Below are 25,238 nucleotides of genomic sequence, written 5' to 3' on the forward strand. Positions count from 1 at the left end.
TTTATTTTGTACCTGTTACTAACATGGAACAAAATTGACTAAAATTGCAGTGGCCTATTCCACATAGTGAAAATACAATTTGCAAATTAGCCATAGTAAGAAGTTGACTGATTTTTCTTTTCATTATGGTGCCATTTTTACAGATGCATTCTTTTTCACCTGGTTTGTGTTAATTACCAATGCCTTGTTTACTATTCAAGGTGTGAAATAAATTGTTGTGAAATAAATCTCCTGATATTACCACAACCCCCCCTCTTTTTCCTATATTCATTTATGGGATTTGGATGTTGCTGGCTGGCCAGCATTTTGTTTATATCCCTAGTTGCCTTTGAGAAGGTGGCGGTGAGCTGTTGCCTTGAGCCGCTGAGGTCCACCTACTGTAGATTGACCCACAATTCCATTAGGGATGGAATTCCAGGTTTTTGACCCAGCTATGGTGAAGGAACAGCAATATATTTCCAAGTCAGGATGATGAGTGGCTTGGAGCGGAACTTGGAGGTGGTGGGCTTCCCTTGTGCTTCTAGATGGAAGTGGTCCTGGGTTTGGAAGGCACTGTCTGAGGATATTTTAATTTCTGCAGTGTATCTTGTAGATAGTACACCCTGCTGCATCTGAGCGTCAGTAGTGGAGGGAGTGGATCCTTGTGGACATAGTGCCAACCACGTGGGCTGCTTTGTCATGGATGGTTTCAAGATTCTTGAGTGTTGTTGGGGCTGCACTCATCCAGGCAAAAGCATACTTGGCCTCATCTTCACCAGTCTGCCAGCTGCATTTGCACCTGGCCATGACCATATCGGTAAGATTGACCGTCCTGCACCCTCCATTGAGCCAGGGTTGATCCCCTGGCTTGATGGTAATAGTTAAGTGGTCGATATGCTGGCCATGAGGTTATAGATTGTGCTGGAGTACAGTTCTGCTGTTGATGACCCACAGCACCTCATGAATGTCCAATCTTTAGTTGCTAGATCTGTGCAAAGTCTGTCCCATTTAGCACAGTGATAGTCCCGCACAGTACAGTGGAAGTGTCTCTGATGAAGGGTCTAGGCCCGAAACATCAGCTTTTGTGCTCCTGAGATGCTGCTTGGCCTGCTGTGTTCATCCAGCCTCACACTTTGAGACAATGGAAGTTATTCTCAATGTGAAGGCAGGACTTCATCTCCTCAAGGACTGTGCAATGGTCACTCTTACCGATACTGTCATGGTCAGATACAACTCTAGCTGGCAGATTGCTAAGGATGGGGTCAAGTATGGTTTTTCCCTCTTGTTAGCTCCCTCACTACCTGCCACAGCCTCAGTCTAACATCAGTGTGCTTTAGAACCTGACCATCGCCGAAGGTCTGTGAGGAATTTAATCATTACTTTCGTATATATAACTGAGATCAATAGCTAAACTCTCTCATAGTTTCTGGATGACTTCTTTGTTGTGCAGTGATCCAACAGTGTGAGTTCAATTCCCATACATGAAGTTAGCATGTAGGACTCTCCTCAAACTCTTCCGTTACCTGAGGTGTCGTGACCCTTGGGTTAAGCCATCAGCTATCTCTTTCTCAGCGAGCAGTCATGTGGTTTGATAGGACCGCGGCAACTTTACCAGAATCAAACTGTAGTCAACCTTCTAATTCAGATGCAGCACCTAAAAAATCTCTAATTTCTGTGGTGATATTACAATTGGAATTTTAATTTGTTTATATTGTTATTTCATTGACGCTGTGTAAATTAAACAATGGCTTCAGAAACCTTGTCTCTTGGACTCCCAACTGAATTTAATAACAGTACAAGTGGCAGATAACAGGAAGTCTAAATGTCAGCAGCTTAGTCAAAATTGACTTTTTTCATTGTTTTGAGAAGGCTTTTTTAAGAGAAACTTGGAATGTTTTAATTTTGTAAGTGTTTAGTACAGGAGCTCATTTGCCATATCTAAAGTTCAACTATGTTTGTATTTGCAAATAGATTGTGTTATGTTGTTTAATGTGAATGACTAAAATTGGTTATTTGCCTGGAGAAGTGGGTAAACTTAGCATATCATGGCTGTACAAAAAAAATCAAAACCTAAAACAAAATGTAGCAAAAAAATTAGACACATTAATCCAGCTTTCTCCTAAAATTACAGGATTGATTAAAGTAGTTTTGTATTTGTCAATAATTGATTCAGAATGTTTAACCAAGTCAATATTTATTTTCTGTTTTGAAGTACATGTACTGTGGTGACTGTTAATATTAAAATGTGCACTATTTTGAGCAATATTCTTAATGTTTTACAGCTTTGTATATATTACACGTGCAATCACCTATATTAATATTAGCCCAATCATTGACCATCTCTGTTCAGAACCTTTTAGATACTCCTGATTGTCTTAAATGATTCTTCACTATTTATCTTCCATATATCTCTGGATTTAAATAGTTTCCAGTTAAGATTGCTATCAAAATAAGAATGATGTTATGGAATGAGCCTCTTATTTACGGGCATACAACTGAACCCACAGATTACGGGAGGGTGTTTGGCCCTTCATTCATACTCCTACATTCAACAATATCATGACCAGAGAAAGTAGGATCTGCAGATGCTGGAGAATCTGAGATAACAAGGTGTAGAGTTGGATGAAAGCAGCAGCAGGCCAAGCAGCATCAGAGGAGCAGGAAAGCTGACGTTTCGGGTCTAGACCCTCCTTCAGAAAAAGATGTTTCTGAAGAAGGGTCTAGGCCCGAAACATCAGATTTCCTGCTCCACTGATGTTGCTTGGCCTGCTGTGTTCATCCTGCTCTACGCCTTAATATCGTGGCCAATCAGTTTAAGTTTTGAGTTTTACTTTCCTGTCTAGGCCTAGTAATCTTTTTATTCCCTTTTATAAACAAGACTTTTTCTACTACCACCTTTAAAAATGGTCATGCTTCTGCCATCTTCTGAGGCAGGAAGTTCCAAAGCCACACAAGCATCTGAGAAAATGGATCGCCTCACCTCTGTCCTGAAGTTGTAAGCTCTAATTTTGCATGCCATAGCTCTGGAATTATCCATAGAGTAAACATCCTTTCCTTGTCCATCTTGTCAGAACCATTCAGGCTCTTACACAATTCAATTACATCATTCCTCATTCTTCTAAACTCCAATGTAAACAAGCCTAGGTTGTACAATCTTTCTGGTTAACTGGGGTTTTTTAAACAAAATGACAGTCCAGCAAAATCTTTGAGCTGCCTCCCCAACAGCATTTATATCCTTCTGTAAATAAGGAGACCAAATCCCACCAAAGCATTGTAGAAGTGAAATGTAACCTCATTTTTATGCTTAAAATCCTCTTGTAATAAAGATAGCATTCCACTAACCATTTGCAGTACCTGTTGCAACTTATGACTGGTATACTAGGACACCTGTATCCCTCTGCACCTTTGAATTCTGCAGTCATTTTCCCTTTAAATAATATTCCAGTTGTTTTTTCTTCGAACCAAATGAACCACTTCACATTTTCTGATATTGTGCTCCATCTGCTATATTTTTGCCCACTCATTTAACCTATCTCTCCTTGTTATCGTCACAACATACTTTCCTACCTGTCTTTGTCATGTGCAAATTTAGCCAGTGTCTTCACTTCCATATCTAAACCGTTGATAAAATTGTAAAAAAGAAAAGTGAGGGCCAAACTCTAGTCCCTTTTAATCTGAAGATCTGTTTATGTGTACTTAGTTTTCTGTCAGAGAGCTTATCTTCTATCCCTGCTGGTAGATTTACTCCTGCATCTTGCAGTAACCTTGTACTGTACGTGGGTTTGGGAAGGAATGTGACATCAGTGGGCTGCCCTTTATGCAAAGAGCATGTCGTTCCTTCAAGGAATTCCTAGGAGATGGATAATTTCAATTTCAGTTTCTCTTTCATAAGATAATATTGATTCTTATTCAAAACCTTGAGGTTTTGAGTGTTCAGTTATAACCTCCTAATGATCAATTCTGACACCTTCCACATGGAAGATGTCAAGCTAACTGACCTAAAAGTTTCCTGTTTTCTGCCTGCCTTAAATATTTGCCGTTTTGCTGTCTGTTTACATGGTGCACTGTAGAAATTCACCAAAGATCCTTGGCACTATCTGTACCCACAAACACTTTCATCGAGGAGAACACTGTTTGCAAGTTCTCCTCCAGGCCACTCACCATCCTGACTTGAACATCTGTTGCCATTGCTTTGTTGTCGATGGGTCACCATCTTAGAATTCTACCCCTAAGGGCAATGTGGGTCAGTCTACAGCATGTGTACTTAAGCAGTTCAAGGAGGCAGCTTACCACCACCTCAAGGGCAAGTAGTAACAGGCAGTACATGCTGGCCAGCCAGCAAATCCCACATCACATAAGTAAATAAATTTATAAAAAAGACGAGCAAAGCCCGCTAAGACCCAGAGACTTATTAACTGGGAGCTCCATGGTTTTGTTCGGTAATGCTTCCCTAGTAGTTGTAATTTCACCAGTTCCCCTCTCCTTTTATCCTCCTGATACGCAAGTTTGCTGGACTTTTTTTTGTATCCTTCATGGTGAAGACAGAAGCAAAATATTAGTTTGTTTCATCTACTAATCTATTATCCACTGTCAAATGCCCATTCTCACCCTCTTGAAGATCAATGCTATCCTTTTTCTTCCCTTTTTAGATACCAGTATAAATTCATACCATCTGTTTAATGTTTCTAGTTAGCTTTCTGTTATGTTCTAATGTTTTGGCCTGCTTATCCTTTAAGACACACTCTATTCTTAGTGTTCTGACCTGCCACTAATTTTTGCATAACTGTTATGCTTTTCCTTTAAGCTTGATGCTTTCCTTAGCTTTCTTATAAAGCGGAGGTTGATCCTCTGAGATCTAAAGCCAGAATACCCAAAGGGATGTATCTCGCCTTACAATCTGTTAAAAAGGTGTGTGAAAAGAGGTGTACCCTTTCTACCGCAACCTTTAGTGGTTAAACAAAATAAACCTCTGACATTCACTACAATCAACGAGTACCAATTTGTTTATCTACATCTTAACAGTGAACAAACTAAATTATTAACAAACTGCATAAATCCCTTCTAACTATTCCCAAATAAAGCAAGATTCCAGTAAATACAAGTCCCAATTTTTTTAAAAATTGTGTCTCAAAATTGCAGTCAGGTTACATGTCTTCTGGAATGTTCTGTTCCTTGTCCATCAAATTCTTCTGTTAGGAATATTAGCTAGCTGTGCTGTAAGTGTCTTTTGATTTAGATGAGGCTTTCTCCAAAACCTAGAGAAAACAGAGTCAGCATTCTCTTGCAAGCTAAGATCTATTAACTTCCATCTGCTAGAGTTAACTGTCCTGAATTTCCAACTGCCCTCTCCTTTTTATATGCTTGAAAACCTATCAGTTTCTTAAAATAAGACTGGTTCTGTGTTGTCAAAACCATCAATTGAAATTTAATTGGTTTTCGGTGACTAATTCAGTATCCTGATTCAAATTGACTAAATTCAAAACTTGTTTTGATAATAAACAATACTGCTGTTTGGCCTGCTAGCTGTATGGCTTTTTGATTCAAATGTTTCAATTTGTTTTTGTTTCAATTTGAGTGTTCTCTGTGCATCTGCAAACCCACAAGCTGCTGCCCACATACGTCCTTATTTGAATTTCTAAGCCCAGAAGAAGCACAATCTATTAAGGGACCACACACTACTATGTCCATAGCATTTTATTAACACCGATATTTTATAAACTCCAAATTCTAATGTCCTGCCTTCCAATCCGTTAATACTCTATCCAACTTCGCAACAATGTCTTCAGTTAACAATGAGTGGTAGATCCTTTCGTTGGACTTTTTCTTCATAGCAGGGACACACTCTGAAATATTCCTTTCAAATATCTACACTGCTGTTTTATTCAGTTATCTCCAATTGTAATATCCCAATTTACTTCAGTTAGCTTAGCACTCATGCTTACATAATTGCACTCTTTCAGTTTAAGATATTAATCCCGGATCCACTTTTCTCCTTTTCAAACAGAAGAGCAAATTCATTCATTATGATTGCTTAGAGGTGCTTTCTTCCACGCCATTCAATAATCCTGTCCCATTACCCAATGCCAAATCTAATGCAGCCTGCTGTCTGATCAGTTCAAAAACTTGCTGCTCAAATTATCTCGGGAGCATTCAATGAACTACTCCTCAATGAGTTGATCATCACTGTTACCCCTTTGATTTTTCTAGTTTGTATGGATTAAAATCACTGGTGATTACTGCCATACCTTACTCACAGACACCACACCGTTAGTTATTGTATAATACATACATTGTGGTTGCTCTTCAGGACCTGCAGGTAGTCTCACAATTGACTTCTTTCTCCTGCGATTCCTCATCTCCACCCAAACCGATATTAAATGAAAGCTAAAATACTGGAGAAACTCAGCAAGTCTGCTGAGATGTTTAGAGCAAGTTAACACTTTGACTTCAGTATGACTCCTTTCCTGTTGTGAAGAAAAGTCATGCTGGACTTGAAATGTTAACTGTCTTCTCTCGCACTTTCTTGTTTTTTTTTCATTTCACATTTCCAGTCTCTGAGTAATCTGCTTTTACTTCAGTTTTTATCTTACAAAGAAACAAAGAAACCCACAGCACAGGCACAGGAACAGGCCCTTCGGCCCTCCAAGCCTGTGCCGATCGAGATCCTCTGTCTAAACCTGTCATCTATTTTCTAACAGTCTGTGTCCGTTTGCTCCCTGCCCATCCATGTACCTGTCCAAATATATCTTAAAAGACACTAACGTGTCTGCATCTACCATCTCAGCTGGCAATGTGTTCCAGGCACCCACCACCCTCTGTGTAAAGAACTTTCCACGCATATCTCCCTTAAACTTTCCTCCTCTCACTTTGAATGACCCTCATGACCCCGAGTAATTGAGTCCCCCACTCTGGGGGAAAAAGTTTTTTGCTATCCACCCTGCCTATACCCCTCATGATTTTGTAGACCTCAATCAGGTTCCCCCCTTAATCTCTGTCTTTCTAATGAAAATAATCCTAATCTATTCAACCTCTCTTCATAGCTAGCACCCTCCATACCACGCAACATCCTGGTGAACCTCCTCTGCACTCTCTCCAAAGCATCCACATCCTTTTGGTAATGTGGCGACCAGAGCTGTACACAGTACTCCAAATGTGGCCAAACCAAAGTCCTATACAACTGCAACATGACCTGCCAACTCTTGTACTCAATACCCTGCCCAATGAAGGAAAGCATGCCATATGCCTTCTTGACCACCCTATTGACCTGTGTTGTCACCTTCAGGGAACAATGGACCTGAACACCCAGATCTCTCTGTTCATCAATTTTCCCAAGGACTTTTCCATTTACTGTGTAGTTCGCCCTTGAATTTGATCGTCCAAAATGCATCACCTCGCATTTGCCCGGATTGAACTCCATCTGCCATTCATCTGCCCAACTCTCCAGTCTATCTATATTCTGCTGTAATTTCTGGCAGTCCCCTTCACTAACAGCTACTCCACCAATCTTAGTGTCATCAGCAAACTTGCTGATCAGACCACCTACACCTTCCTCCAGATCATTTACATATATCAGAAACAACAGTGGTCCCAGCACAGATTCCTGTGGAACACCACTGGTTACAGGTCTCCAATTTGAGAAACTCCCTTCTACTACTACCCTCTGTCTCCTGTTGCCCAGCCAGTTTTTATCCATCTAGCTAGCACACCCTGGACCCCATGTGACTTCAAATTTTTCCATCAGCCTGCCATGGGGAACCTTATCAAACACCTTACTGAAGTCCATGTATATGACATCTACAGCCTTTCCCTCATCAATCAACTTTGTCACGTCCTCAAAGAATTACAGTTGTAGCATCTAGTGTGAACTGCTGGTATATTTTTAAGATTGTTTTATGAGTCCATCCCTGCCATTCTCTGGCCTTAATTTTTCAATCAATAATTTGTTCTCCTACTTCAACTGTACATCTTGAGTTACACCTCTCAGAATCACGTGCTACGTTTAGCCATGCTTGATTTGCTGTTAAAGCTATCTGTAATTTTCTAGTAGCTCATATAAATACCAGTCTCAGCATGGTTCAGTTAATACCCCGCAATGGTACAGGTCCCATTGTGCCAAATGTTTAGTTAAAGTGTCTCAAGCCAAAACACATTTTTAAAACTGTTCTTTAAGCCACACATTCGTTTCTGAAATCATGTTCATGCCATTTCAAATAGCATATGGCTCAGGTAGTAATCCCAAGATCATTAACTTTGAAGTTCTACTTTTCCATTCAGAGTGCAATTTATTGTATTTCTCCTTCACATCATCTTCGTTCCTGGTTCTACCTATGTCTTTGGTATTTTGTAGATGTACCTTGCAAGAACTGTGACAAACACTACATTGGACAAACTGGCAGGAAGCTAGTCACCAGGATACATGAACATCAACTAGCCACAAAATGACATGACCCACTATCACTAGTATCCTTACATACAGATGAGGAAGGACACCACTTTGATTGGGACAACACATCCATCCTAGGATAAGCCAAACAAAGACACACACGAGAATTCCTAGAAGCATGGCATTCCAACCAGAACTCCATCAACAAACACGTTGATTTGGAGCCAATCTACGATCCTCTGAGAGAGAGAACAGGAAATGACATCACCAACCCAAGGAAACCTAAACAGATAAATAGAAAGCGGGACATAACACCAGCACTTCATCGGAGGCCCACTGATGTTACCTAGAATGGTGACGAAACGTCTGAAAACTAACCTTCCAGCTCAGCGAGCAAACTCACATCCAGATCTTTATTTTGAAGGAAATACTTTGGAGAAAAGTGTAGACTTGTAGTAATTGATTCATTGTGGATAGGCTACGTGGCTAGCCTCTAGATGTGTTTGAAGCTAGGATCAGTGAGATAGGAAGCTGACGATGCTGCTTGTTTGGAGATAGCAATTAATACCTTTTAATGTAGTGGGCCAGAGACTTGAGAGAAAAGAAACTAAAGCATGGATGCTTAACAGGTTAGAAGGTAGGAGGAACGGGTCTACAGGAGGTTGAATAAAAAGAACAGATTTAAAGAACATGCTTTTTATTAAAAGTGGAAACTAAAATATAAAAACAAATAGCTCTCAGAAAATTAGGGCTACGTTCACCTGGTGGAAGTTAGGTTCAACATAGCCTTGCCCTATTTTGAAATGTAGTTACAATTTTTCAGTTGTTGATAATTTCCTTGTCACCAGTGGGTCCAGAAAGACACTTTGCTTTGCTGAGCTACTATTATCTCACTTGGGTTTCTACCATTGGTCTTAGTGAATGAGGGCTAGGGTGAGAAATTAGCCCAAGTTCTACACAACAGTATCCATGGATAGATTTTGGAAAGTATACTTACATGGATCATGCTGATACATTGCTCTCCTTGTTAAATAGTGTTTCCAAGGCTCAACCAGTAAAAATAGTCACATGGGCAAGGTACTGTGCGACTGGCATCATCCCATGAGTTTGTGCTTCAGGGAGAGGAAGAAAGGACTGCAGAAAAATGCTGTTCGATGGGTGATACGTTACTGATTGACAAGACTAGCAGTTCTTTGGGAAGTTACAACTCTAATGGCTAGCCAGCTGGCTGTTGTGGTCTTAATTACCTTTCTGCTTTGAGTTATGAGAAGAGATTTGTTTTAATTACTTGAGGGAGTATGAGGAAAGAATTCTTTGCATTATCTTGAAGTGTTTGGAACATTTGAATTAACATTTTTTCATTGTAAAAACTGATTATTGTTGCTTGTCTTACATGTGGCATAGATTTTTTCTCCATGAGTATGCATAGCATCATAATTAATCATTATCCACATTTCACCAACTTGAAATTTATAAAATGTTAACAAATTTATAAAATGATTTTAGAGTAAAACTCTTCCAGTAGCAAATGACTGTGTTTAGATTTTAGGTCTTTAGAATCATATAGCACAGGTGGTTATTCAGGCCTAGTATGTCTGGTGACACTATGAAAGAGCTACAGAAATGGTTGAAAGATCTATCCAAGTTGTCTCTCCCTTATGCTTCTACAATTATTTATTCAAATTGTTTCAGAAAGTCAGTATTGAATTCCTTCTACCATTTCAGATGGTGCATTTCAGATCATAACTCACTTTTAGAGAGAGCCTCCCTTCTAATTGCCCCCTGAATCTATACCACCTTCTTGTCAACCTTTCTTCCTGTGGAGATAATTTCTCATTTTATATTTTTACCAAAATTAAGAATTTTGCCTTAATAATTATATCCTCCTCCTTTCTCTGTTCTGCAGGAAACAGTCCCAGTTTATTTTCTCTTCCCGCTTAGAAGACATGAATTATTTTAAATGTCATTCTAATAAATCTCCTGTGCACCATCTTAAAGGCCTGGGCTCCCCTCTGAATGTATGTTGCCCAGCCTACTCCACATGAGATGTAGTCAGTGTTTTTTAAAAGTTTAGTACCTCTGCCTTTGTACTCCATATCTCGATTTATAGGACTTTATCTCTTTCTCCTGCAACTTTCAGAAATTTGTGTATATTCCCTTGGATGTCTGTTCTGGCACTGCCAATAAAATTTACCACTTATCTCGTGTTTCCCCCACGTTTCTCTTTGTAAAATGCATCACTTCATGTTAGCAGCATGCTGTTGCAATTTCACCAGTCTGCCTGTGTTGTCCTTGAATCTGTTGCTACCATCCTTGTCATTTACCACATCTATTTGTCAAAGTTATGTAAAAATGATATTTTATCAACATTTGCAGCTTTCCATCCATGAGATCTTAATCCAGAAATTCTGCAATAAATGTGTACCTTTCTGACAATTGAGTTGGTTGGTCATATTAATTAGCCTAATCCTTTCTTTTTAAAACTTGATGTAAGAGAACCTGTTGAACTGGGAAACATTTAGCTCAATATACAAACCAGTAATTTAAATTTGTACACCTAAATGACCTTGGTTGTCCTGAAGTTTTATCTTAGCTTCATGGAGTATCAGTCTATCATTTTTTTTCTTAATAGTCCTCATTCTGCACCCCCTAAAGCTATTTATATACTGTAAACCTTTCTTCAAAATACTTGAAATTGTTGCCTTGCTCTTTGGACCTTTTCCACTAATTTGAACTGACCAAAGTTATAGAAGAAACTCTTAAATATATTTGAGTATACAAGTAGGGAGGTGAAGTAGATCACTTGGCCTCTCCTGTCTCTTCCACTATTCAAGAAGTGGGTACAAGACAGTGCATTTTTCTAGTTTGAAAACCAATTCAGTTGGCCAACTGTTCTATTTAACACGAGCTGGCTAAAAGGGAAGTGATTAAAACTAAAGTCGGGGCAGTAGTCCCACTCTAATTGTAAGAAAGGAGTTTAGGATTTGATTTTCTGTATTTGCACAGAATTAGCCAATCTCCACCCAGCCACATATGCAGTATGGTTCTTACTAGGTACTAGGACAAAATCTTAGTAAGTTTTTGACTTTTAAGATGGGTTATACTTTTGATTCACCTATGGAAAAGGAAACATCCTACATTCACCTTGTTGAGCCCTTTGGGATCTTGTATGTTTCAATCAAGTTGGCTCTTAATACCTCTCAGCTCCAGTGGATACAAGCCCACCTTGTTCATTCTTACCTTGGCTGGCAATTCATTTCAGATATTAATCTTAAAAACCTTCTCTGCACTGCTTGCAGTGGATTTCCTTTCTCCATTAAATGTGGACGTCAGTACTGTATGCAGTACTCCATGTGCAGTGTCACTGATAATGGGGGCATAACCTTCCAGTTTTTCAAATAAAATCCCTCAATGAACAGTGGCATTCATCCTGTTCTCCTAATTACCTGTGTTCTAACCTTTTGTGTTTCATGCATGAGTACAGCCAGATCTCTCTGCATCCCAGCGATCTGCAATTTCTTCCATCATTTAGATAATGTTTTTTAATTCTTCCTGCCAAAATGGATAATTTCACATTTTTCCATTTTATGTTCTTTTTGCCAAATCTTCACTCACTCACTCAGCCTTTCAATATCCCATTGTAACCTCTTCCTTCCTTCCTTCCTCACAGCTTATAACAATTCTCCCACTCGTCTGTGTCATCGGCAAAGTTTAAAAAAAACCATACCTTAGATCTCTACGTCCAAGTCAATATATCATAATTCTAGCACTAATCCCTGTGGCGCACCATTCATTCCCAACTTGCCAACCAGAAAGTGGACCCATTTATGCTTACTTTCTGTCTTCTATTACTGAGCAAATCCTCTGTCCTTTTCAATATGTTGCCTCCCCCAATCTTAAACCTTTATTTTCTGAAAAAGTTTTGATGTGCCGCTTTGTCAGATGCCCTCTAGAAATTCAAAATTCGCTTATCTGCCAGATCCTTTATCCGTAGTGCAAGTTAATTTTTGAAAACTCTAATAAATTAATAAACATGATTTCCCTTTCAAAAAGACAGCTTGACAGTACCTGCTTAACCTTGAATGTTTCAATGTGCCATGCTACAACATTGTTGTTAATGACGTTTAATGCTTTCTCTGTGCTGGGTGTTAAGCTAAATGGTCTGTAGTTTCCTGCTGTCTGTCTCCCTGTTTGAATGAAGGAGTTGCATTTCCTACCTTTTAATTTAAAGCGATCTTTTCCACATAAAGGGAACACTGGACAATGAGAAGCAAAATAACCATCTATTATTTTAGACCCTAGGATGGAAGTGTGTTTTGATTGGTCTATTTTGAAACCATGGTATACGCCATCATCACTGCTTATTCAGGGTTCCACTTGGTGACTTTCCTAAGTGTTCATGCTTTTTTTGATCACCTTCATGCTCCTCTTACATTTCGTCATGTCTGGCTTCATGTCTAAGACTTTCTGAACACTCCTCCTTTCTTCATTCTATGTATATACAGTTCATTTCTCCTAATGTTTGTCCATGTTGCTTTTAATGGATAATATATGTCTGTTTCAGTGTTGTTCATCATTTATTTTCATCTTGATCAGCGTAAGGAAGAGACTTTATAGTTTTTGATTATAAAAGAGCCCGAGACTTTTGAGCAAGATCTTTATGATCTGAGTCTATAATATAGGCTGACATTAAAGCAGGACTGAGTGAGTGCTACATCATTGGAGGTATTGTTTGGAATATCAAATTGCACGTTCAATGAATGGGACTCTTCGAAATGCTATCCTGGCCAATAGTTATTTCTCCAGCTTTATAATCAAAAAATGGTGAAATAACACTTAGAGAATGAAAGCTGCTTGCAATGACTAACAATTCCAGCTACAACTAGATAGTCACTGGCACAGTTGAAACAGACTTCAGTAGCTGTGTTGGCACTATATGAAAATTACACATCCTCTTTTTAAAGCAAAAGCAACTGGCCTCGAGCTGTTCCAAATAGTTCCCCTCCTTCCAATAAATCAATCAACTGTGGAAATTGCTGAACATAATATAACTGGTTTCAATTGTTTGTGCATTACATGAATAATGTTTAAGTGTATTGAAATCTATGCTTAGCATTATAAATCAAAAATTTCTGTTCCAATTTTACAGTTTGCCAATATATTGCTTGTGTTCTATTATAGCTCTGGCAATGGGCCTCTGTGTGGCCATGATCGCTTTTGTACGATTGCCAAGTCTTAAAGTTTCCTGCTTGCTGCTTTCTGGACTCCTCATTTATGATGTCTTCTGGGTAAGTTGCAATAGAGCATTGCTCCTGTAATGGCTTTGCTCTTTATAGCTTTGTTATTAACTACATAATTATAAACACATTCATTGAACTTCTCTGTCTTTTTAGTTTTGCACGGAGAAGGTGCATTACAATTAGTTAATTTAAAATCTTCAACATTTAATGAAAGTACAAATTAGCCTCACTCATGGAAGCAAATAATTGGAAATGTCATTGATATAATGTATAAATTCTAAGTTTGGAAGACTTCAATTAGCAATTTATTTTGTTAAATATTGATTTTCCCTGATTCATTCCCCCACCTTTATCTTGAGGGTGGTGGGTCACTTTGGGTCATAGTTACATGCGTAGTGATGGTCTTATGGTACATTTGTCAAGCAGCCAATCCATGAGCCTTGAAACGGAATGTCAATCACCTGAAGGGTTATGAGTATCCAGAATGGTCTTGTTCTCACTATCATAACCAGGTTACCATCAGGGTTACTGAATATAAGCCCTAACCCCTGAGGATTTCCTCCTCAGAGTTAACACAAAATACATCCTACATCAAGCTAAATGCTGTCTTGAATCACTGCAGTTTAATACCATACTATTAAATTAACTTGATAAATAATTTTATTGGCCAACTTAATGACTTAAACAGCCCATTTTAGCCAAAACTATTTTGGGAAAAGTAGCAAGGTGCAGGGTGTCAACTTCAAAGATTCAGAAATCAGATTTGAGTTTGGACAAAATGTTTTTTTGATGTTGTCACCTTTTCATCTTGATTTAAATAGTTCACTTAAAGACATTTTCAGACTGGAGGCCTGCAACCAGCAGTGTGCCACAAGGATAGGTGCTGCGTCCACTGATTTCTTGTCAATTATATAAATAATTTGGATGTGAACACAGGAGGTATGGTTGGTAAGTTTTCAGATGATGCCAAAATTGGAGAGGTAGCAGACAGCAAAGGAGGTTTCGTCAGAGTACAACAGAGCTTGATCAGAGGGACCAATGGGCAGATGAGTTGCAGATGGAGTTTAATTTAGATAAATGTGAGGTGCTGTGTTTTTGAAAGGCAAATCAGGTCAGGATTTGTACACTTAATGATGAGGTCCTGGTGAGTGTTGCTGAACAAAAAGCTCATGGTGTGCAGGTTCACAGTTTCTTGAAAGTGGTGTCACAGGTAGATAGGATAATGGAGGAGTAGTTTGGTGTGGTTACAGTTTATTGGTCTGTGCACTAAATATAGGAGTTGGGAGGTCATGTCGCAGCTGCACAGGACATTGGCCACTTTTGGAATGCTGCATGCAATTCTGGCCTCCCTCAGGAGGAATGTTGTGAAACTAGAAACGGTTCAGAAAAGATTTACAAGGATGTTGCCAGAGTTGGAGGGTTTGAGGAATAGGGAGAGGCTGAATAGGTTGTGTGTATTTTCGCTGGAGGCTGAGGGGTGATCTTATAGAATTTAATAAAATCATTAAGGGCTTGAATAAGGTCAGTAGCCAAGGTCTTTTCCCTGGGGTGGACTGGTCCAAAACTAGAGGGCATAGGTTTAGGGTGAGAGGGGAAAGATAGAAGAAGCACCCAAGGGGCATCTTTTTCATGCAGAAGGTGATGTGTGTATGAAATGAGCTGCCAGAGAAAGTGGTGTAGGCTAGTCCTAATACAACGCTTAAAGGGCATCTGGATGGGTATATGATTAGGAAAGGTTTCAAGGGATATGGGACTAGATTTGTATAGGATATATGGTCAGCATGAAGAGTCTGTTGCTGTGCTGTATATCTGCATAACTCTTATGATATTGTTTTACATACATCAGTCTATGGCAACCAGACTCCACTGCAATTAATTCGCCATCTGAGCCCTTCTGAGATTGCCTGGCATCACATCCAGGCAGTGTTTGTCTTTATATAATTAATGACTACTTTTTCATATCTAATGACATTCTTGTTCTGTACAATATATACATTACTCATTGCATAAAATAATTAATTACAACTGCTGTGCTCCAGTAATTTTAAACTTTGAAAAATTGTATTAATAAAACATATATCATTTTAACTACATTTTCTTAATGTAGTGGACTAGACAACATTATAGTATATCAGACCACTCTTGGAATTTAATAAGTTGTGTATACCACTCCATATCCCAGTTTTGTTAGCTGCTTTGCCAAGACACTATTCTGTTCCGTTTTGAATTCACCAAAATTGTCTTCTTTCCCTGCCCTTTGGGTAGCTTGTTAGATCTAAACGGTCCATTTCCCTTCTATCTTTTGTATTGATGATGGAGTCAAATTTGCACGCATTGTTAATGCAACAGCTTGACTGAGCAACCCAACCATCGCCTCTAGTTTTGCTTCGTTATTGAGCTTCATATCAATATGATGGAGGTAAAAGGAATGCACTGTTTCCTTTTCTAATCCCACTCCTCTAATGGTCACGACAAACTTTATATCATCAATCTGGTTAAATTTAGCCAATTATATAGGTCCCAGACCGTTTAACCTTTTAGTATTAAGAACAAGTCAGCTAGGTTTCTTTAGTCAACAGTAAATGACTGGTTTATTACCAAAACAAAAATGCAAAGATTATTGTGTGGTTAACTCTTACTTGCCCTCTGAAATGGTCTAGCAAGCCATTCAATTGTACCAATCGCTACAAAGTCTCAAAATAAAATAGAAATGGATAGATCACCTGCATCGACCTAGGCACAGAAAAAACAATGGCAGAAACAGACTTGTTGACACTGCAAAGTCCTCCTTACCAACATCTGGAAGCAAGTACCAAAATTGGGAGAGCTGACTCACAGGCCAGTCAAACAACAGCCTGACATGGCCATGCTCACGGAGTTGTACTTTACACCATCGCCACCATCCCTGATGTGTCCTGTGCCACTGGCAGGACAGGCACAGCAGTATATAGTTGGGAGGGAGTTGCCACAAGAGTTCTAAAGGTTATCTCTAGATCCCCTGAAGTCTCATAGATTTGGGTTACACGTGGACAAGGAAACCTGTTGATTACCTCATATCGTACTCCCTTTGCTGGCGAATTGGTACAATACGAGGATGATGGGCACAAAATGTATGCCAGGTGGGGGTTTTCCATGGCCCACACCAAGAGTGGCTCAGCAGTAGTACTGCTGATAAAGCTGGTTGGATTCTAAAGGATCTAGCTGCCAGTCTGGGTCTGCAGGACATCGTGAAGGAACCAACAAGAGACAAAAACATACTTGAGCTCATCCTTACCATTCTGCTGTTTCCACATGCATCTGGTCATCACAGTATCATGACATGAGGTACTGGTGTTGGACTGGGATGGACAAAGTCAGAAGCCACACGACACCAGGTTATAGTCTGACAGGTTTATTTCAAATCACAAGCTTTCAGAGCGTAGCACTTCACCTGACGAAGGGGCTATGCTCCGAAAGCTTGTGATTTCAAGTAAACCTGCTAGACTGTAACCCTGGTGTCGTGTGGCTTCTGACTTCATAGTATCAGTAAGAATGATCACTGCACAGTTCTGGTGGAGATGAAGTCCTGCCTTCACATTGAAAATGACCTCCATTTGTTGTGTGGCACATCACCATGCTAAATGGAACAGACTTGAAACAAGTCTGGCAACTCAGCTGGGCATCTGAGAGTTGTTGTGGGCCATCAACAGCAGCAAAATTTTACTCCAGAATCTGCAACCTCGTGGCCTGACACATTCCCCCACTCCACCAGGGGTAACACTAGGCGTAGCTGAAAATGAGGTGTCAACCTGGTGACGCTACCAAATAGGACATGCGAAACAGCATAAACAGAGCTAAGCAATCCCTCAGCCAATAAATCATTTCTAAACTTAGCAGTCATGTCACGACCAGTCATAAATGGTGGTGGATAATGAAACAACTCATTGGAGGAGGCAGCTCCACAAATATCCCTATCCTTAATGATGGAAGTGTCCAGCACATAAGTGCAAAAGATGAGGCTGAAGCATTTGCTGCAATCTTCAGCCAGAAGTGCCAAGTGGATGATCCATCTTGGCCTCCTCTGATTGTCCTCAGCATTACAGATACCAGTCTTCAACCAATTCGATTCACTCCACGTGATATCGAGAAACAGTTGGTGGGATTAGATACTGCAAAGGCTGTGGGCCCTGACAACATTCCAGCGATAGCACTGATGACTTCTTCACCAGAACTTGCCGCACCCATAGCCAAGCTGTTCTAAATCAGTTATAACTCTGGCATCTACCTGACAATGTGGAAAATTGCCCAGGTATGTCCTGTATATGAAAAGCAGGACAAATCCAACCTGGCCAATTGCCGCTCCATCAATTTACACTCAATTGTCAGCAAAGTGATCGAAGGTGTCACCAACAGTGCTATTAGGCTGCGCTTAGTCAGCAATACCTTGTTCAGTGCTCAGTTTGAGTTCTGCCAGCTCCTTACCTCATTTAACTTTGGTCCAAATACGGACAAAAGAACTGAATTCCTGAGGCGAGAGAGGCTGCCTTTGATGCCAAAGCTGCATTGGACGAGTGTGGCATCAAGTAGCTCTATCAAAACTAGAATCTGTTGGTATCGGGGGCAAAATCTCCTCTAGTTGGAGTGATACCGATCAGGATAAAACAGTGCACTTGATTGGCACTATCTCCACTCGCCATCCTGACTTGGAAATGTACAGTCATTGTTGTACAGCACAGAAACGGACCCTTCAGTTCAACTTATCCATGCCAAACGGGTATCCTAAATTTAATCTCGTTCCATGTGCCAGCATTTAGCCCACAGACCTCTCAATCCTTCCTATTCATATATCCATCCAAATGCTTTAAATTTTTTTCACTATACCAGCCTCCTCCACTTTCCCTCGTAGCTCGTTCCATGCATGCACCACCCTCTGCATGAAAATGTTCCCCCTTAGTTCCCTTTCAAGTCTTTTCCCCCTTCAACCCAACCCTGTACCCTCTAGTTTTGGACTCTGTATCGCATTGTTTCACTGTCTTTGGTCAATGTCCTGGAATTCCCTCCCTAATGGTATTTGTGTGGGTCAATCTACAGATTTACTGTAGCGGTTCACCATCACCACCTCAAGAGCAACTAGGGATGGGCACTAAATGTTGGCCACCCAACGACACCCACATCCCACAAAAAATAGCAGAATGCATTCAAATAAAGCTAAACTTGTGAAAAAAAATTTGTCATGGATTATCTAAAATAGTATTCTGATTCTGAAGTTATTGTGCGCTACAAGATGCTAGCAATGTGATGTATTCCTAAAATAGTTGCAGTTGGCTGAATTCCCTTTGCTGACGTGGTGGGGTACATTCCAACAAATCCTCCAGGAATTCTGAGCGCTAAAGATGACATTTAGAGTGTTATCAGCTCCTATTTTTGGCTGAGAGAAGTCGCGCAAAAGAGAGAGCAATGGGCTATTACTCTTCAGGCAGATCAGATTGTCTCTGACATGGTTATAAAAATTTGGTCTGATCCACCCACAAACCAGGCCATGCAACCTCTAAATGTTCCAGACTGCCTGACTCCGTCCAGTCTACTTTCAGATGTACTGTTTGCTATTATATCCAGTGCTGTTTCCTTGGCAAAGTGACTTTTGTTTAAAAGTTCAAGATATACTTGTATGCGTCCACGTAAACTTCTAAAAAGTAATGTCTGAATTGTATCTCTCCACAATGATACAAATAATACAATGGCTTATTAAAGCTATCCTGTTGTGTGCTCCATCACAGTCTCGTTTGAATAGTTTAATAATGATTAGTCCTAAAGAACAGCAAGTTCAGACTTCACGCAGCGTTAACTGTTTTTGATGAACTTTTCAACTTTTAGGAGTTTGTCTAGGAGGGATGAAGTGGCAATCGTTGGTAGTGGGTGGGGGAGGGGGTTGGCAAGTAGTGCTTTCTGCACGAAGCTAGAGTTGAAGTCTAATTGTTCAAGTGTAGTTTTTCAGATAGACGTGATAATGTTACCAATCTACTGTGTCAATGTTCTAAGTAACAAAGTTGTAGTGATTTTTTTCAGATTATTAATGGTGATAAATTAGTCAACTGAAAAAGAAACTTGCTTCTAAACACAGGCAATTTGTGCTATGCCGCTTACTGAAATTAAGTGTACACAAGTGCACAACGGTGGGCTGCAGATGCAAATAGCTAATGAGAATGCAGTATAAGAACATTGGGGAGGAGGGATTCTAAGAATATTTCAGTGTTGAGAGTTTGAGTCCTGGTGCGGTCAAGCACAGAATCTATTTGGTTAGACTTTTTTAAAAAAAAGTAGAATGTCATTACACAAATGGGAAGGATATAGAGAAGTAAGTGTACGTGAATGCGTACATATGCTCTCAAAAAAAACCTGTCTGAAATCTGGAGTGTCTGAAAAATATATTTTTAGAATGTGCCAGGCTTTATGGCACCTGTCTTGTTGTTTTTGCCAGTTGTGTACTGGTGCTCTTCTGTAGACCAAACTTGCCCTTTACCCCAGCTGAATCGAATTGGCCTGAACTACCCAAGGCCTTCTGGTCTTCCTAAAGGCATCTGGGTAAGTGAGACTGCAGTATTGCACAAAGGAGTAACAACTGTTGAGTAGCTTTGCGTAGGAACTTTATTTATCCCTATATAAAATGTGACTAGATAGAGGGGGAACAATTTCTGAAGTGTGTGGAGAACTTTCTTTGTGATTTGGATCTGAATATGGGAGTGAGGTGGTGGAGTAGAACAGTTATCAATAAGTGGGGCATTTAGGGAGAGTAACCTTAATATAAAAAACAAAAATAGAAACTGCTGGAGAAACTCACCAGTTCTGGCAGCATGTGTGGAGAGCAGATCCAAGCCAACTTTTCAAGTTTGGTGCAACTCCTCAGAACAGCAACCATAATATTATTAGTTTTAGATTAACTCTGAAAGATACAGACAATTGAGAGGAGGAAAGAGCATAACGGGGGTGGGGGTGCCAATTTTAAAAGTTTGATAATGAAATAGTCCTGACTATATTGGAAACAAAGATTGCAGACAGAAGTTAAAACCATGATAACAAGATTAAATGAGAGAACTGCAGAAGCTGGAGTATCCGAGATAACAAGGTACAGCCAAGCAGCATCTTAGGAGCAGGAAAGCTGACGTTTTTTTGGCAGGAAACAAAGTAGTGGTAAACAGTAGATTCTTGTACTGAAGAAAGGTATATGTTAGTGTTTGCCAGTGGTTAGTACTTCAGCTTTTTGTGATGCATATTGAGTTAGAGGTGATCATTTCAAAATGTGAAGATGATATAAAATTGGCAATGCGGTATCCTTTGTGAAGGACAGTGGTAGACTTCAAGAGAACTAAGAAAGCTTTGGTGGAATGGGCAGGCATATGTCAGTTGAAATTTAACACTAAAGTGCAAAAGAAAGCTTCTAATTTCTTGTTGGGCTGTTGGTGGCATTGGCTTGGCCAGTATTTATGCTATCACTGTCTTTGAGAAACAATTAATGAGCTAAATTCTTGAACCACTGCAGGCCATGGGAGGTAAGTATGCTGTTAAAAAGAAATTTTCAGGATTTTGATCCCCTGAAAGTAAAAGAAAGTAATCTTGTCATGGTATATAGTTTGGAGGAAAAACTTGCAGATGCTGGTATTTCCAAGCCACTGTTCTGATGCTGGTTAGCCCAGGACAATACCTGAGGAATTCCTGCAGTAATATCCTGGGACTAAGGCAGTTGATTACCAGCAAGCCCCAACCATCTTCCTTGTGCTGAGTGTGAAGAACTAAAGTTTTTCTCCTGATTCTGACTGACTCTAAATTGTGCTATGACACATTGGTACGACACTTAATCAAATTCTGCATTGTCAAGTGTTGTTCCTTTTGCATCTTTTCCGAAGTTCTCTTGGAACCTTCCTGAATCAAGAAACCGAAATGTAGCAAACAAAACTCTGCCTCCCTCTCTCCCTTTTGTATGGAAGAAAACATGAAACTCCAGACAGTTAGCTTGACAAATTCACAGAGAAGGTGCTAGAAAGAGACTATAAATGCACGCTTTGGAAAATCTTAAGGTAATCTGGAAGAGTCAGCTTGGTTTTGTTAAAAGAAATCCTGTTTTAACCAATTTATTGGAGTTCTTTTGAAGGAGTAGCATGCACTGAGTAAAGGAGAGACTATAGATGTACTGTACTTGGATTTCCAGAAAGCATTTGATACAATGCCACATCCAAGGTTGTTGTAGAAAATTAAAAGCTCATAGTGTAATGGGTAATCTATTACCATGGATAGAAGATTGACTAGTTGGCAGAAAATGTAGTGTTGATTTGGGTCATATTGGATTGCAGAATGTGACAAGTGGACTCCTAAAGGGTTTGTGCTGGTACCTCAACATTTTACAATGTGTGTCAATGACTTGGATGAGGAAATAGTTTTGATAGCTAAATTTGCTGATGGTGCATAACTAGGTAGGAAACTAGCTTATGATGAAGATATAAGGCTGTATGTGGCGATAGACAGGTTGAATGAGTGGGTGAAATTCTGCCAGATGAAGTATAATATGGAAAAATGTAAAGAATTTCACGTTGGCAGGAAGACTTTAAAAGGCACGGTATTTTTCTGGTTGAGCAGCAGCGTGAGTGGGAGCTTGGAGCAGGAGCCTGTCGGGAAGCTGGTGAGTCACTGTTTTTGAATCTATAAAAAGCTTACCTCGTGAATAGGCGGAGGTACGCTGAGCAGGAGCCGACACGGTACTGGTGAGTGAGTGAGGTAATATAATTGTGTGGTTACGTTACCCGAAACACTACTCGGGTAGTGTCTCCCACCCATCCTCCTCTAACCAAAAAAAGGTTCTGTGCGCCTTATTGGTAAGGTGACAAGTTTATTTTTTATTCTTTATTTTTTAACAATCTTGGGAATTTAGAATAATGGGAACGGAGGTCAGGGCAGTTGAATGCTCCTCCTGCAGAATGTGGGAGGTAAGGGTCACCACTAGTGTCCCTGCTGACTACATCTGCAGGAAGTGCACCCAACTCCAGCTCCTTGAAAACCGCGTTAGGGAACTGGAGCTGGATGAACTTCGGATCATTCAGGAGGCAGAGGGGGTTATTGAGAGGAGTTACAGGGAGGTAGTCACTCCTCAAATACAGGAAAAAGGCAGATGGGTTACAGTCAGGGGACGGAAAGGGAACTGGCAGGCAGTGCAGGGATCCCCTGTGGCTATTCCCCTCAACAATAAGTATACTGTTTTGGATACTGTTGGGGGGGAATGACTTACCGGGGAAAGCAGTGGGGCACAGGTCTCTGGCACAGAGTCTGTCCCTGCTGCTCAGAAGGGAAGGGGGAAGAGGAGCAGAGCAGTAGTCATTGGGGGACTCCATGATTAGGGGGACAGATAGGAGGTTCTGTGGGGACGAGAGAGACTCACGGTTGTGTGTGTTGCTTCTCAGGTGCCAGGGTGCGTGATGTCTCTGATCATGTTTTTGGGACCTTAAGTGGGAAGGGGAGCAGCCCCAAGTCGTGGTCCACATTGGCACAAACGACATAGGAAGAAAGATGGGGATTTTAGGCAGAAATTCAGGGAGCTAGGATGGAAGCTGAGATCTAGGATGAACAGAGTTGTTGTCTCTGTTTTGTTGCCCGTGCCAAGTGCTAGTGAGGCGAGGAATAGGGAGAGAGCAGAGTTGAACACGTGGCTACAGGGATGGTGCAGAAGGGAGGGTTTTGGATAATTGGGGCTCTTTCTGGGGTAGGTGGGACATCTATAAGCAAGATGGTCTTCACCTGAACCAGAGGGGTACCGATATCCTAGGGGGGAAATTTGCTAAGGCTAGTCGGGTGGGTTTAAACTAATTCAGCAGGGGGATGGGAACCAAAATTGTATTTCGACTATAGAAAAGGTTGAGAGTAGGGACGTCCAAAATAAAGTTTCAGTGACGCGAGATGGCACCAGCAAGCAAGAAGTTGGTTGAAGTGTGTCTACTTCAATGCCAGGAGCGTCCAGAATAAGGTGGGTGAACTTGCAGCATGGGTTAGTACCTGGGACTTCGATGTTGTGGCCGTTTCGGAGACGTGGATGGAGCAGGGACAGGAATGGTTGTTGCAGGTTCCGGGATTTAGATGTTTCAGTAAGAACAGAGAAGATGGTAAAAGCGGGGGGGAGAGGTGTGGCATTGTTGGTCAAATACAGTATTACAGTTGCAGAAAAGATGTTTGGGGACTCGTCAACTGAGGTAGTATGGGCTGAGGTTAGAAACAGGAAAGGAGAGGTCACCCTGTTGGGAGTTTTCTATAGGCCTCTGAATAGTTCGAGATGTAGAGGAAAGAATAGAAAAGATGATTCTCGATCGGAGTGAGAGAGACAGGGTAGTTGTCATGGGGGACTTCAACTTACAAAATATCGACTGGGAACACTATAGTTCGAGTACTATAGATGGGTCAGTTTTTGTCCAGTGTGTGCAGGAGGGCTTCCTGACGTAGTATGTAGATAGGCCAACAAGGGGCGAAGCCACATTAGATTTGGTACTGGGTAATGAGCCCGGCCAGGTATTAGATTTGGAAGTAGGTGAGCACTTTGGTGATCGCGATCACAATTCTGTTATGTTTATTTTAGTGATGGAAAGGGATAGGTGTATACCACTGGGGAAGAGTTATAGCTGGGGGAAAGGCAATTACGATGAGATTAGGCAAGATTTAGGGAGCATAGGATGGGGAAGGAAACTGCAGGGGATGGGCACATTAGAAATGTGGAGCTTATTCAAGGAAAAGCTCCTGTGTCCTAGATAAGTATGTACCTGTCAGGCAGGGAGGAAGCTGTAGAGCGCGGGAGCTGTGGTTTACGAAGGAGGTGGAATCTCTGGCCAAGAAGAAGAAGAAGGCTTATGTTAGGATGAGATGTGAAGGCTCAGTTAGGGCGCTTGAGGGTTACAAGGTAGCCATGAAAGACCTAAAGAGAGAGCTCAGAAGAGCCAGGAGGAGACATGAGAAGTTGTTGGTGGGATAGGATCAGGGTAAACCCGAAGGCTTTCTATAGGCATTTAAGGAATAAAAGAATGATGAGAGTAAGATTAGGGCCAATCAAGGATAGTAGTGGGAAGTTGTGTGTGGAGTCAGAGGACATAGGGGAAGCGCTAAATGAATATTTTTCAACAGTATTCACTCTAGAAAACGACAATGTTGTCGAGGAGAATACTGAGATACAGGCTACTACACTATGTGGGATTGAGGCTCACGAGGAAGAGGTATTAGAAATCCTACAGAGGATGAAGATAGATAAGTCCCCTGGGCCGGATGGGAATTTTCCTAGGATCCTCTGGCAAGCCAGGGAGATTGCCAAGCCTTTGGCATTGATCTTTAACTCGTCATTGTCTACAGGAATAGTGCCAGACGACTGGAGGATAGCAAATGTGGCTCCCCTGTTCAAGAAGGGGAGTAGAGACAACCCTGGTAATTATAGACCTGTGAGCCTTACCTCAGTTGTTGGTAAAGTGTTGGAAAAGGTGATAAGAGATAGGATTTATAGTCATCTAGAATAGAATAAATTGATTAGGGACAGCCAGCACGGTTTTGTGAAGGGTAGGTCATGCCTCACAAACCTTACTGAGGTCTTTGAGAAGGTGACCAAACAGGTAGATGAGAGTAAACCGGTTGATGTGGTGTAT

At 40.7% G+C, this 25,238-nt stretch overlaps 1 protein-coding gene across 2 annotated transcripts in view; it reads left to right on the plus strand.

Annotated features, from left to right (window-relative positions):
• sppl3 (signal peptide peptidase 3) overlaps positions 1 to 25,238 on the plus strand; it is a 188,436-nt gene that overhangs the window by 142,876 nt on the left and 20,322 nt on the right. For both annotated transcript variants that reach the window (XM_048556050.2, XM_048556049.2), the window contains exon 7: positions 13,544 to 13,650. In XM_048556050.2, the coding sequence (XP_048412007.1) occupies positions 13,544 to 13,650 (107 nt within the window). The remainder of the gene's footprint in view (positions 1 to 13,543; positions 13,651 to 25,238) is intronic.

This window comes from Stegostoma tigrinum, chromosome 26, assembly GCF_030684315.1.
Source record: "Stegostoma tigrinum isolate sSteTig4 chromosome 26, sSteTig4.hap1, whole genome shotgun sequence".
Lineage (NCBI taxonomy): Eukaryota > Metazoa > Chordata > Chondrichthyes > Orectolobiformes > Stegostomatidae > Stegostoma > Stegostoma tigrinum.